A 15,353-nucleotide genomic window follows, 5' to 3' on the forward strand; every position below is an offset into this window, starting at 1 on the left:
GCCAAACAACGGAGAGTGCTGTCTCACATCAATGAAGAGTGTCGTCTTACCTTTCATCCGAGAGGATGGTCCTAGTCTGGAATATAGGCCATGCACACTTTTTTATCATAATCACAATCTATCTGGGATATAATGTCCATGCACACTCTTGAGATATAGTGTCTGTCACACTTTTCAATCATAAGCATAGTCAATCTTATTCATAATCAAAATCAATATCGAAATCATAAGTCTTTATATTCATATTTATCACGAGGATAATCGTCCTCAAACCGTGAGAAGGATAACACCACCGTCCTCACCGTGGGCGAGACAAAACCACCATATCTACGAATCTACAACGCACTGAGCAAGTAGGACCGTGCCACCATCCTTGTCAGGCAACTAATAAGTATTACAATTCAAAATCACACATTGGAACCTTTCCTTTTTAAGAATCATACTTGACCCATTTACTTTAATAACAATATATATTAAGTTCACATCATGCCAAGAATCACATTGATTTCTCATTTAATCTAAACTTCACAGTCTGATTCTCATACCATTTAGAAACTCAATTCATTGGATTTTTCCACACTCATTTCAAAGCTTATGAATTAGTTATCACGCATCACATGGGGTTTACAGAGGGTTACAAGCTTCTCAAAAAGGCTAAAGAGTCAAAAATAGAGTTCTTTCAAGAAAACAGAACGTGTGCGCACGCACAACTCTGTACGCATGCACAGATCAGAACCAATTTTCTGACGGGTGCGTATGCACTACCCTGTGTGTACGCACAACTTGCAACTTTTTCTTGGCATGCATGCGCACCACCTTGTGTATATAAACAACCTCCAACACACCCCTGTCTAGTGCGCACGCACGCCTCTATGCATGTGCACAACAACAAAACTCTAGTATGTTGCAAAATTCTGAAATTCAGTTTTAAAGCCCAATTTTCAAACCTTCATAACTTTTGCTATAAAAATTATTTTTCGTTCGTTCTTCGAACGTCATAAACTAGACAAACCCAGTTTTCATTCAAATCAAGTTTTACAAATTTTTGAGATCTGAGGGCCAAGTTATAGCCCGACGAATTTAACCAAAATCTTCTAAATTGTAATATTTTCTGGAATCCTCTAAAGCAACTTTACTTAAAACAAGTTCTTTTTCATAAAACTCATTTTTCACTTAACCAAAATTTTCAAACTAACTTCAAAACCATTTCAAGTTTAAACTTCTTTCAAAAGACTCAAAAATCATCCTATTCACAAATTACAACTTTAATAAAATGTCATAATCATTTATTCTTAAATTAATCACTTAAATTACCTTAAATAAGAATTTATTAAATTAGACTCCACGGCAAAGTCTCTAAACTTTAGGGGGCAACAACCAATCTCATTTTCCTTATTATTAAGTTTAGTCCAAACTTATAAAAATTTCGACAGCACATTTCCTAAAACTCGGACTTTACCACCTTTCAAGGGTTCCATCAATCACAACAATTGACTGATCTTTTTCTCAACAACGATAAAAACAACAAGGTTCTCAATCCATTCAATTTAACCAAAGTAATATTATTAATATAACCAAAATTTACAGCAAGCACCCAGTCTCAATAATCAGAAAACAACTGCAATCCAATCATCATCATAATAACTCTGAACCAAGTACAAAACCCAACTCCATTCACTAATTACTCATCATATTTTCATTTCACGACTAATACAATGTTATCAAGCAACCATTTCAACAACAACCAACTAAACATAATCAATTAAAATCAGGATTTTCAGCCTTCTCAATCAATTAATAAATCAATCAAGTAAACAATCACATTCATTCAAAATAGCTCAGTTTAATCCATAAGACTCACATAATCACAAAATATATATTTTTCATATCAATATCGATTTATAACAATTTTTAGAAATAAAATGGGTTTAAGAAAAAGCTCCTACCTTAAACGTGACTTAACTACGTGACAAACTCCCTTTTATTTTTATTTTATAGGAGCGACGTCAAAATCCGATCATCCCCGCAACCGCAACAGCCATTAAACACAACATACAAGAATCGTAGTTCAATCCTAAGACATTAATGTCGCGAAAACCTCAATAACTTATGATAGAATAACAATGATAAAGATTTTCGGGAGGCCGTAGTTGATTTATGTTTTGGGTCGCAGGCATGGTTGATTATGTTTTGGGCCGAAAGTCATGGTTTATGTTTCAATCAATAATTTACTCATTAAACCAGTAAATCAATCAACTAATAATCCGATGGATTCAATTACTGGTTCCTTCTGACAACTATGCTGCTTATCTTATTATCTCGGCCAGGTCAAAACACAGAGAAGCTTCTACTTTCAACTTTGAGGGAAAAGCCATGTTGTAGCTTCATGTTGCAGCTTTCTGGAAAACGACGGCGTACCACCCGACAAGCATGATGGCTATGACACGTGTTCTATATCCAATCCATAAATTCGCTTTACCAATCGCCAATAATACATTTAGCGAAACAAAAGAGAAAATTAATTAGCTTCGTGAATGCGATCACGTGTATGGTGTAAAGTAACCGGATCCACCAAACGAGCTTCCTGTGTGCCAACTTCCATAGCTGCAAGCTTGCAACACAGATTCCATATCTCGGATTCATCCTTCTTCTCCATTATCGATTTTATTATTCAATATCCATGGCATCCACTTTTAATCGATGGGAGAAAGATCCTTTCTTTACCGCTGCCGAACAAGTTCAGGAGTCCGCAGACAGGTACTTCCCTATTCCTTTTTCTTTTCCCTTTAAGAATTCATAGCTTGTCTGGCGGGGGAAATAGGAAATTAAAATCCTTATAATTAATTAATATGTTTACACATGAATCTGCCATTTTTTTTTTGGGTAATTGATTTGCTGTGATGGTGTTTTGAAGGATGGAATCTGCGTTTAGGGCATGGATTCATGCAAAGAAAGATGCGTGCAGCCCTTGGAACTCTGATGAAATATGCCGGGATGTGCATACTGCTCTTGGCACTGCTAAATGGCAGGTAATTGCTTAGCTTCTTGTTGTAATTGTGATTTGGATTGTTGGATCATGATGCTGAGCATTTGGTTGCATTTTGGGGAGGCCAATGCAGTTAGATGAATTTGAAAAAGCGGTTACATCGAGTTATAACAATAGCTCAACTAAGGATGCAAGAAATAGGCACCAAGATTTCATTTCTGCCATTGTTGACAAGATTACAAAAGTTGAACATTCCTTAAATGAGTCCCTTCATCCAGGTAACAAGGTGCCTCTGCCTTGGGTGCGGCTAGATGAAGGAGAAAGAGACGAGCTCGCATTGTTCCTTTCCGGTATGCCAGAGGCTGAAGGAAAATCTGTTGGTAGAGACCATGAGGATTCACAGTCAACATCTGGCTGGGGCTCCACACTAGAAGTGGAGGACAAATCACCTGGGCATCGCAGGGCGGCTAGTGCTGATGCCCATGTTAGTTCTTGGAAAATTGCTGTTTCTGATGAGCTTCAACAACGCAATACCCCCGACGGTTCTTCTGGTGCTATGCATAAGGTAGCCAGTCTCTCTGCGTTTGTTAGCTCCATGGAATCAGTCTCTAAGTTGAAGTGGGCCAAGAATGGTTATAAAAAGCTCAAAGCAGGAAATCATCATCAAGAAAGTGATAATGCACTGCTACCATCAGCGCAATTGAATGGGGTATGTTTTGAGTCTGATTTAGTATGAGTATTTCGATTAATTAACCAAATCATTAATACTACCTTTTGTGTTGATGAAAAAAGGGCTTGAATTCATGCTATGAAAGAAGTAAGAGTTACCTTGATAGCTGTGATGAATGTTATGATAAGCAACTATATGGATGGTATGGGGCTATTCAAAGACAGCTTCAAAGATCTCAATACCAAATGCAGTACAGTAGGCCTGTTCAGTTAACTGTGTGGATATCTATTCTCCTTTGCATGATAGGTAAGCTCTGGATCTTTCTTTGTTTGCATGTATGAAACTTTATTCCTACAAAAAAGTGTGCATTTGCATGTTCTGCAATTTCTTAGCCTTAGGCACTGCTTTGTACAACTGTACATGATTCTGTTGAGTTTTTCATGCTTTCCCTGTTTGTGATTTTGTTGCTGTGTATATTTGACACATAGACACAAAGCTATTTCGAATTTACAGAACTTTTTTATATAAGATGCATTTTTTTAAGATGAACCTCAAATATCGTGCTAGAATCATATTTGAGGTGGGGAGGTTTTGTAATGTTTCCAGTTTTTAAGTTTCAGTAGGAAACTTCTGTAGTTGGCTGCTTTTATCATGGGGTTTCTGTGAGCATCCAACCATATATCTTGGTGTATATAGTTTTGTGTTGTGCTCGCACCTTATAGACTAAAGGATGATGTAATTGTGTCAATTGTTGCTTATACCAATGTTATTGACTTATTGTTCAATTATCATTTTATTTCTCCTCCATTTTATAATGTGAATACACCTACATGTTTGCTTACAATGCTGATTTCTCTGCAGTTTTAATTGCTTTTTGCACAATGTAGTAAGGAAGATTTAGATACATTATCTATCAATTTGTGGTTGGCGCCAAGGGGAACAGAAACATTCTTTCAGTACAAGCTCATATATGTTGTTGCTTAAGCAGGTGAGAGTTTTTTCTGGTTCACTAACATACCCCGTGTCGATGTACAAGGTGGTTTGATATCACTAGGTAGTATTTAGAGTGGTCCTTAATCCTAGGCAGCAGTAGCACATCCTGACCTTTTTGTACTATTTGCTCTAGCCCCTCCATTTCAATTTTGTCTCACTAAAGTGTGTTCGAGACAAAGGGGGAATAACCTACTAAATGTCGTTTCATGTATGTCTGTCTAGTGAATTGAGAACTGTATTGTGTACCAAAGCTTTTAGGCTTTAGCCCTGCATGTAAAAATTCAGGATCATATACTATCAAATTGCTGGAAAGTAACAAGGAACCATGGAAGTAAAACTGGGTAGACTTATCTATATTTCTTTCAGCTTATGTGATGCTCCCTTTTTTGAGGATACAATCATACAAGGCAGTTGATTAACTAACTGTCAAGTCTACAATCTAGGAGAGAAAAAGTGATAATTGATACTGTCAGGGTGTATTGCTTTTCATTTTGGATGGCAAGGGAAAGACAGAAAGATGTTTGTAGAACAAAATTGAGTCTACTTCACTATTGCCATTATATTTATTTCCTTATGGAAAATATTAAAATATACGATGCATGACCAACTTTTTAATTAGAAAAATGAGAGTGGTGTTTGGATTAAATGAGCCAGTAAATAACTAAATGTGTGGGTTTGCTCTGGTAAGTAATCGGTAGCCAAAATAGAATGTGGCAACAAGAACTGGAACAAAGAACTCGTAAAGTGTCTCAGACATGGACTTGGGATCCTCTTTTATAACGAACGAACTCATCTCTTTGTTCTTGGACTCCGTATCCGCAACATGGTCCTTGGCTTCTACCTCTTCTATGGTGGCACCTTGCAGGACACTCACCTGGTGCTTAAGGACCAAGTTCTGTGCTCCTTTGCTGTGTCCAATTGCATCGAACTCCTTCGTTGCATCCTTGCCTGCTAACTCCATCAACACCTCTTTGCCGCCGGGGTGTTCCTCCAAGAACTTCGTGACACCCAATACCTTTAAAAGAAAATGAAGTTATATATATAATCAGTTTAAAGTTAGAGTTTTGTTCGCACCAACAATAAATTAATTTTGGAAGTGTCAAATTAGAGAGGCAATGAGGCATGGATAGAAATATATACTCTGCCATTGATCACAAGCCAACAAGCTTTCTTGGATTTGTGTTGGACAACCTGTGAGCGTGTGAAAACCCTCTGATTCTCCATGATTCAAGAGTTTTGAGGCTAGTTCCTGTAGTTTGAAACACTTTCCAAGACTCCCAACTTTTTAGCATGGTGAGTGTTAATTTGATTGCTTCACTCACCGATGCTACTTCCAAGTTACAACCACATTTTTCACTTCATCCGTGGGTTGGAGAGGAAAGTAGCTTGTCAATAATTTCATAGATATTAAATAAACGATTCAGCTGACATGGGATATATGTTAGGCTCATTATTAATAAAAAATTTTTATTTTTATTTTCATTTTAATAAATGCATACAAGATATATATTGAAACTTAAACTTTATATGTTTTCCATATAAAAAAAGAAATTCAATTGATAACCAAACACATATTAGCTAACTGATAGTCAAAAGAATGGTCGAGATTGATTTCACTCCCTCCAACCAAAAGTATGGTTCATTAACACTAATACACGCTTTTCTTAAACAAAAACAAAATAGAATTGCAGAAGATGATATTGACAACGTCCTAAACCAAACTACTCACACGTACCAATCAATTCATTTCATAAATAGACAGACTAACACTAAATATGATTTTCTATTTATGAAATGCAAGGACCAAAAAGGAAGAAAAGGACGAAACTAAGACACCATTGAATCTCTACATGCTTCTTGTTATTGCAAATGCCATAGATGACCATGGCTGAGCAGCTTTAGGTAGCTCTACACTAAGTTGAACGGGGAAGCACGTGCGAACGCACACACACGAAATGAAACAGAGGCTACCCAGAACTTTTTATTTCTGTGCTAGCTTTAGATAACTCATTGGGGTTGCCTTTCTCCACCTTATTGTCAAATTCCATTCCCTGAAATGTGATCCGTGATGACCGATACTTGCTACCATAAGCAGTACCAAACCCCCAACCAAGTCCTACTCCAACGCCACAGCCTCCACCTATCCAATAATAATATTGTTCTTGAAAGATTGAACGAACAATCCAAGTACAGATACCACAAGAACTAAAAGTCATGAATTTGGAACCAAAATGTTACAATTTTGAGGCTGTCCATGTTCATGTCTTAAAAAATCATTATGAATTTTTCTCTTGGGAACACTGGCAGGATTACAGAAACCATGTCACATAACTTGATTGTATCAATGTCATATAATATGAATAACCAGAACCAGAAGGATCAACATTTGCAACAAGATTATAACAGGAACCTGTATAACAGCAAGGGTATGCATGCTATTTCCATCTAATGAAAACTGAAACTGAAAAAGCGAGAAAAAAGCAAGAGGGAGATGGTAATTAACTAATTATACCTGCACCAAGACCCAAGAAGTTCAATGGCATACCTGATGAATACACAAAATAAACAGATCAGATAAATTAGCAGACTGAGACTTGAAATTGACAAAATTACAAAAAAGGGATCTCAGATAATCAAGTTACAACAATATTACGATCAAAGCACATGAAATTAAAAGAATGATTAGCGAAATCAGAGGTTTTGGAAGGAGTGAAAAGAAAGGACCTCCGAAACCCCATCCTACACCGAAACCGCAACCTACTCCGAAACCTGAAAACCCAACAATGAAGATCAGCTCGAGTGAGTGAAATTTGTGAAAACTAAATTCAATGAAGAATTCATGAAGAATCGTAGAGACAAATCTAGCATACCAAATCCGACGCCAACTCCGTTGAAATTAGTGATGACCATGTTTCTTTCTTTCTTTCTGGCTTAGCACAGCACCGCACCTACCGTAGCAATGAAATCAAATCACTGCTATATGGTTCTTTTCGACCCGCCCGTTATGTACCAAAAGTGGAAAGCCCATTTGGACTCTCATACTAGGCTGGTCCTTCATCCTTTAATAACATATTACCATGTGTCCAAAAACGAGAACAACATTTTAGCATCGATGCACCTAAAAGAAAAAGGTCATTCGGGTCGGGTTTCCGGCCCTGCCCGTAACAAAAAAGGGCAAGTTACTCATCTAATGAGTAAACACCAAACTCGATCCCTGTCCATTTTTCAGAAGGACAAAGCGATTCCTGCCTAAAAAAAAGGTACGTCCCCACTCTTGTCTTTGTATTCCGTGAGACATGGTGGCTCTTCTGTGCTTTCCGGCGTTAAAAACAAACGAAATAAGTATACGTTTCACTTAATGGTGATGAGCTGGCTGTCAGGTGTCCATTAAGTGCCAATCTGTCAATTTAAAAATAGATAGGGGTCGATCTGTTCCTGCCTCCCAAACAAAAATGCTGTCGTTTTAAGTGGGATGAGAGGTTCAAATGTTGTACTGCTTCACTATATATTCTGAAAATGTATCAATGTGTTCGACTGTAAACCCTAGGACGACATGGTTGATAGTGAAGAACGTGGGTCGATATCAAATCAGCGAAGTGGGAGAGTTGAAAACGAATTAGGTTGGAGTTTGAAAGTTACTGGGAGTGTGGGATCAAAGTGGAAGAAGAAGTGGGTTGTCCCAGGGTGTAATTGAGGAATTTATGCAATTTTGTTCATGTCTGAAACCGATATGAACCCAAACAGACTATTCTTTCGATGCTCATACTTTAAGGTAGGTTTATTAACAATTAAAATTTTGTTCACTTTATTTTTCATTGATGCTCATATTTCAAGGCAGGTTTATCAAAAATTAAAATTATGTTAATTTTGTTTTCCCTTAGATTCATAATAAAGAATATTATTTTGTAAACTCCAACACCTCATTGCAAATACTTTTGTTGGCTTGATGATTATGTTGCATTATTCAATGAGGATGCTGCGAAGACTCTTTTGTTCGGAGGTTTGAAGCTGAATCAGAATCTTAAAGAAGGTTATTCTTCTGCAGATGATAACAAAGTTAGGGAGCTAGAGGAAAGATTGGTTGGCTTAGAAATTCATTTGAAGAAAGCTAGATTGAATTTTTTGCAAAATAAATGTACTAGTGTTGAATGTGTTATGTTGGCATTTGTTGCTGGAATTGTAGTTGAAAACCTGTTTAGTGGTGTAGTTTAGAGAGATCAAATGTTGCTTCTGGAGTATTGTGAAACATGGAGATCAGGGTTGTTAAGTTGTTTAGGCTATGGTATTTATTGCTATTGATCACTTTTGATGAATGAATATAAATATAATTAAGCTGCTTTTATTTTTATATGTTCGTTTATTCAATTTTAAAGAATGCAGTAGTATACATGATTTTGTAATAAAATAAGGCATTATGAATTTGTTGAACAAAGTAAGAAGCCATCTGTTGAAAGTTGAAACTTAACACATCCATAATAATAGAATAAGGGAATCATCATAACAACCCTTACTTATATAGTTATCCAAAAGAGTATTCAACCAACTATATCATTGGTTACATGTCTTAGCATCTAATTATATTATAACAAAAGCAAGGGCAACACAAGGTCTCTAATCAACATAGTTGTCGTAGCAAGTAATTTGATAACTAAAATAGACACAGTGTTAACAAGCTATTGTCTAAATTATCTGTTATTCCTAGTCTCAAACTTTTAAAACTAGATCAACAATTCAATTCTTGTTGGGAGCCCTAATCTCTGAAGTTGTTGTAGCCATGGTCTCAATTAATACTCCTGTTGATACACCTTGGTTAGTTGAAGTAGATTGACCTGAACCAACAGACAGGATTGGCCGTAGGTTCATTCGATTGAGCCTTATGCTATTGGAGCAGTGGGTCTCACAATTGGTTGCTTCTCTCTAAAGTATGGTGCAGAGTTGGTGTTGAATTTTGTTGCAGGCTATCCTCAAAAAGATCATAGCAAAGGTCATAATTAAATTAAATAGAGATTACAAATTTAACTTAGGACTATTTTTTACCTCATTTGCTTGGGGTGCAGACTGAGAGACATTAATTTTCTCCCCTTGACTATGGTTCACTGATTGTCCTCTTGCAGATGTTTTGGGAAGCTTCTTTTTGTTCTTCTTTGTCTTAGCCTATCAGAAATGGTAACTGTTAGGGTAACAAATAAATTAGTGTTATGCCAAATAAAGACACTAAATTAGCATAAACTCACAGCAGCATCTAATGTAGTTTTCTCAGCATTGGCAGTTGAGTTGTTCTGTCCTGTTTGCTGAACCTGTTTAATCGTCAAATCACAAGATTGGAACACAACAAGGCTCAACCAATTAGGACACTTAATTGCTTAACTATATATTTATAGGACAGTTAGCATATTAAATATATTTTGAAATTGAATCATCACTTGTTGAATTATACCTGCTCAGTGTTAGCTTGGCTTAACTCTACAAATTGCAAAGGCCCTTTCTTTGCCCTTCTCTCCTTCTTTGTCATGAGTTTTCAATTCGGGTCTTGAGATGCATTGGTACAAGTCTTGTAGTAATGTCCTAGCTGACCACACTTTGAGCAAGTGACTTAAAAGGTTTTTCTACATTTGTTTGGATTCATCTCTTTCTCAACTAGGTCCGATCTTCTCTTCATCTTTGGCCTATGAGCAGCTCTTTTGATTGGAGGAGGAAGAGTCTTAGGAGCATCCGATTGTACCCAGTACTCTTCACTATTAACCGGTTTGATGCAATGTGAGTATGTAGCTCTTACTGCTTCCATTGTCAGCCACTTATGCACAAAATCTTCAGGCCTAAGGCCCATCTTAGACATAGCTGCCACTGCATGTCTACAAGGCATACCTATAGACATGAATTCAATTTATCACATGCAATCAATCCTATGTAACAAATATACAGTTTTACAAATACAAAATAATATTCAAAACAAGTTTACCAGTTAGCTGCCACAGGTTGCATGTGTATGTTTTTTCTTCAAGATTAACCCCAACCTTGTGATTTCGACAGTGCACTTCAAAAAGAAATCTCTTACTATCTCCAGCCTAGATAGCTTTCCATTTATGGCTTTTTGGCTTAATGAAGTCATCGAATCTTTTTTGCTGCACTGGAGCTAAAGCGCCAACATGTTTCTCTAGCTTCTTTTTGTGTGCTTCCATCTTCCGCATTAGATAACATCTTAAGTCCTTGCACATTGTTAGGATTGGCTTACCCCTGTATGCCACTATCTTAGCATTCCAAATTTCGCACATATTATTGGTGATATTGTCAACCTTGGGTCTGGGACTGAAAAACGCCTTCGACCAAGCAGCTGGATCAAACCTATCAAGATATTCCCAAGCTGGAACACTGATCTGTTTCAGCTTTTCCATAGCTGCCTTGAACTCAATTTGTGTGGTGCAACGTGCACAATCCCATACAAGTTACTTGGTCTGTTGGTCCTTAATTTGCTTAATGAAATTCTTCTAAATGTGTAATACGCAGTTCCTATGAAAAGCCCTTGGAAATATGTCCTTTAAGGCTAATGCCAATCCCTACCAACAATGCCAATAAATAACAAATGCCAATAAATCAATTCAAACCAACAATTCATATCAATAAATAACAAGGTGTGAGATTCTCACAATATGTACCAACAATGCATATCAATAAGTAATAATGTATGAAATGAAACAACTATTTTTTATTACCTTTTGTTGGTCTGAAATGAAGTTCCATCCCCTTTCCGTGCTATCACTTAAGTCATGTTGAAGTTGTGTTAAGAACCATTTCCAAGTGTCCTTACACTCATTTGGTACAACTGCATATGCAATAACAAAGAAATGGTTATTGCCATCTTGACCCACTGCAGACAGTAGCTAACCGCCGTAATAGCCCTTAAGAAAACAATCGTCTAATCTAATCAAAGGCCTGCATCCCTCTATAAAACCCTTCTTGCAAGCATCCAAGCTTATATATAGTCTATCAAACAAAGGAAGAGACTCTGGTTGAGGTATCACATCTAATCTTGCAGTTGAACCAGGATTTTTCCTATGCAGTTCCATCAGGTAATCCATAATCTTACCATACTGTGCTCCTTCGTCGCCAATTACCTCTTTCCTAGCTGCCTTAAGTGCCCTGCTTATCATTTTACCACTCAGTTGGATGTTGTAGTCTTCGATCATGTATTTCATAGCCTACTTTGGCTTTATGTCTAGCTGAGTAAGAAGCCTCTTAACTAACTTCGATGTTACCCACTGCCTATCAGCAAGGTTGCTGCTGAAATCCCTCCTACAATCATAAACAATTTTTACTAGCACATGCTGCCCTGACCCTCTGCTTCTCATTTTTTAGATACATAACATATTTACCCTCATATACGAAATAATCTTTCAGCGCACTCTTGAATGCTTCCATTGTAGTGAAGGTTTGTCCAACTTTAAATTCAACCTCCCCGTACTCAGTTTCTTCATTAAAGGCATCGTATGCAGTCTCTCTTCGTCCTCAGATGACACTGGGCTGTTGAATGCTTCACTTTCATAATCATATGGCTTGTCATAATCCGAATCCAATTTCTTAATAGTTGGCCCAACACTTCCGGATGTGCCACCCAAACTAGTTCCAATGCCACTTAAACCACCACCTATAGTCTTAGTCTTACTTCCATTATACCTTCCATCTCTCAAAATATGTTTTCTTCTAGTACTCTTATACTTCTTAGAAGGTCTTTTTTGGACAGACTTTTTCTTAGCTGTGTCCATACTATCCTTTCCACTTGGACCAGCCCCAACCTCCACATTTGGGCCAGTGTCATCTGCCATATTTAGGCCAGTGCCAACCTCCACATTTGGGCCAGCCTTATCTTGAACTTTTGGGTCATGACTAGCTTTCTTTTTAGGTGAAACTCTCTTCTTCTTCTTCTGAATTTTTTTTCTTTTCCAAACTCTCATCACTGCTGTCTGTATCCTCAAAACCAGAAGAAAGAGACTTATAAGGCTCATTTTCTGTGGTCTCGTATCCATCATCTGAAGATGATGATGATTCACTCAGCACAATAGTATCACACTCCACACCATCATCAACAACTTTAGGGACATCTATCGGGTGATCAAAGTAAAGATAAAATTCATTGTTGCCCTTATTTCTCTTCTGAGCATCCCTCAGTTCATTTATCTCAGCATCACCTTTAATAACATGTATCCCAGCTTCCATGTCATCAGCAGTGTTGTCAAACCAATACATCTCCTTGTATGTTGTATACCCTAACTCCTTAAATAAAGTTTTTAGATAAAAAAAGTTAATATAGTCTAAATCCATGGGTGGATACTTATGCACTTTTCCATTAAGATAACATAATATCCCCTTTGAATTTCTCTTAAAACTTCCTCCATGATAAAATATAGAAACAACCATAAAATCATCTATCTGAGACAGACAAAATAAATGATATTTTATATTACAACCTTTACATAAATAATTGTGATTTTAATAGAGTACATATAGTTAAAGTATATATATTTTTTAATAGATTACATGTAGTCAAAGTAGGTATATATTCTAATGAAGTATTACATATATGGAGACACAAGAAAAAAAATCTAAACTCACTACTATGCATGATGTAATATAGTCAAAGTAGGTAGGTATATATTTATTGGTTTCTTTTTTCACGGAATCAAATTTCAATAGAGTACATAAACATTTGCTAAGGTATATATTTGCCTTAAACTTTAATAGAAAGTTGTTGTGATAAAGATAACTATATCTGTAAGAGTTTGTGATTTTAATACAAGCAATTTGATACATTCTGAACCCACTTGCAAACTATATATGAATTTCATTGAACCATATTTTCTATATATGAATTCCATTGCAGGAAGGGAAAACATCTTTATCTCTTGATGGCAAAATGCCCCAAAATTAACAACATTGAGCCTTAACCAAACTCTATCTTTGTTATGCGACACCAAGCCAGAAAAAAAAATGCAAACACTCACAACCCAAAACTAATTAACAATACACAATGTCACTAATATTTTAGTTGAATAATCTGTTACTTACCTCGAAGACTTGCACAAGAAAATTCTGTCAACGTCGTCATAGAGTCCGTTAATGGTGCCGTCTGAAACTTTACTTGGAGCGTTGTCAGCAACACTGTTAGCGTCTTACTCAGCTCCACCAGCCAGGTAGAGTGTCGTCGTTTTGTCGTCTTCAGAGAGAATATGAAAAGATTTTGGGTATTCTGTAATTAGGAGAAAGAGAAGAAGGGTTAAATGGAAACCCAAGGCATGTACTATACGCACCATTTCAATCCCCCACTTAAAACGCCAGGGTTTTTGTTTGGGAGGCAGGGACAGATCGACTCATGTCCATTTTTAAATTGACAACTTGGCACTTAATGAACACCTAACAGCCAGCTCATCACCGTTAAGTGACACGTATACTTATTCTATTTGTTTTTAACACCGGAAGGCACAGAAGGGCCGCCATGTCTCACGAAATACAAAAACAGGGGCCGGAACGTACCTTTTTTTTGGACAGGGATTAGGGCTGCACACGGATCGGATCGGATCGGATATAGCCTAAAATTCTATCCGATCCGCACTGCACTCATCGGATCGGATCGGATACGATATCCGCATTTTTTTAGTTCGGATCGGATATCGGGTATATCCGCATAATTAAAAAAAAACTATTTTAAGATTCTATTTGACTATTTTTACAAAAAAAATCCAAAAAATTCATTTTTTATCTGTTTAAGCCTATTTACTCCTAAAATATTATCAATAATAGTTCTTTTGAATAACAAAAACAAAATAATAACACAAGATTTAAGTTTAATTATTTTAAGTTGAAGTACAACATAAAAAATTAAAAACAAAATATAATAAAATTCATAAATAACACACTAAAATTCATATCACATTAGGGTTTATTTTCTTAAACTATGCTATTTATATGTGATGTGCGGATATGCGGATTTGCGGATCGGATCCGCGGATATCACTGCCAAATCCGCAATCCGATCCGACCATAGTGCGGATCCGATCCGATCCGATCCGATGGCTCTGCGGATCGGATAATATCCGCAAAATTCGGATCGGATGCGGATAATTATCGCGGATATGCGGATATTATCCGATCTATGTGCAGCCCTAACAGGGATCGCTTTATCCTTCTAAAAAATGGACAAGAACCGGGTTGAGTGTTTACTCCTCATCTAATCGGTGATTTTTCTATCTATTTCTCTAAAATAAATGATAAGTAATTTCTTATAATATATTTAATAATTATTAAATAAAATTATTTAACTTATTGTGATTAATTTTTATTTTTAATTTAATCTAAATTTTAATTACCTAATCAATTGATATAATTTTTTAAAAATTATAAAAATCAAAATTTTCTAAAACTCTCTTTTGATAAATCAGGGAGAAGGAATTACATGTACATCAGTACATATATAATATAACAGCAAAATCAAAGGGGTTAAAAACACAAGAAAAAGAGACGATGGTGATCAATTTTTTTCTTGTATATTTGGTAGGTGTTTGGTGAAAAAGTGAGTATGGGTAATTAATAAATATGAACATATGAAAAGGTTAGTTAATAATATTAAATAATAAATTATCTGATACAGAAAATATAGGAATACATTTTCTTGGTTTTAAGATAGAATGACATAAATATAATTTCTATTGGTTT

General features: G+C 36.3%; 2 protein-coding genes across 3 annotated transcripts; one reads left to right on the plus strand and one right to left on the minus strand.

Moving 5' to 3' along the window:
* Positions 2,300-5,068, plus strand: LOC107606377. 2 transcript variants are annotated; one of them, XM_016308444.2, is made up of 5 exons: positions 2,300-2,757; positions 2,915-3,029; positions 3,120-3,695; positions 3,779-3,962; positions 4,518-5,068. In XM_016308444.2, the coding sequence occupies exons 1-5, from the start codon at positions 2,681-2,683 to the stop codon at positions 4,541-4,543; spliced, it is 978 nt and encodes a 325-aa protein (XP_016163930.1). In that variant the 5' UTR covers positions 2,300-2,680; the 3' UTR covers positions 4,544-5,068. The 2 variants fall into 2 exon arrangements, with proteins under 2 accessions (XP_016163930.1, XP_016163929.1); XM_016308443.2 differs by having other exon boundaries at positions 3,779-5,068.
* Positions 5,025-7,683, minus strand: LOC107606378 (cytochrome b5). The gene is made up of 6 exons (XM_016308445.2): positions 7,520-7,683; positions 7,374-7,418; positions 7,162-7,194; positions 6,630-6,789; positions 5,790-5,835; positions 5,025-5,664 (listed from the first exon to the last, which is right to left on the minus strand). Exons 1-6 carry the CDS (start codon positions 7,557-7,559, stop codon positions 5,311-5,313), a joined length of 678 nt encoding a protein of 225 aa, XP_016163931.1. The 5' UTR covers positions 7,560-7,683; the 3' UTR covers positions 5,025-5,310.

Source organism: Arachis ipaensis, chromosome B07 (genome assembly GCF_000816755.2).
Source record: "Arachis ipaensis cultivar K30076 chromosome B07, Araip1.1, whole genome shotgun sequence".
In the NCBI taxonomy this organism is placed as follows: domain Eukaryota; kingdom Viridiplantae; phylum Streptophyta; class Magnoliopsida; order Fabales; family Fabaceae; genus Arachis; species Arachis ipaensis.

Excerpts from the sequence above, each read along its gene's own strand:
- LOC107606377 (XM_016308443.2), top strand. The coding sequence starts at position 2,681 with ATGGCATCCACTTTTAATCGATGGGAGAAAGATCCTTTCTTTACCGCT. Across the intron at positions 2,758-2,914 it reads GTTCAGGAGTCCGCAGACAG|GATGGAATCTGCGTTTAGGG; the intron begins GTACTTCCCTAT and ends GGTGTTTTGAAG. Across the intron at positions 3,696-3,778 it reads CATCAGCGCAATTGAATGGG|GGCTTGAATTCATGCTATGA; the intron begins GTATGTTTTGAG and ends TGATGAAAAAAG.
- LOC107606378 (XM_016308445.2), bottom strand. The coding sequence starts at position 7,559 with ATGGTCATCACTAATTTCAACGGAGTTGGCGTCGGATTTG. Across the intron at positions 7,195-7,373 it reads TGTAGGATGGGGTTTCGGAG|GTATGCCATTGAACTTCTTG; the intron begins GTCCTTTCTTTT and ends TGTATTCATCAG. Across the intron at positions 5,665-5,789 it reads GGCTTGTGATCAATGGCAGA|GTATTGGGTGTCACGAAGTT; the intron begins GTATATATTTCT and ends TTTCTTTTAAAG.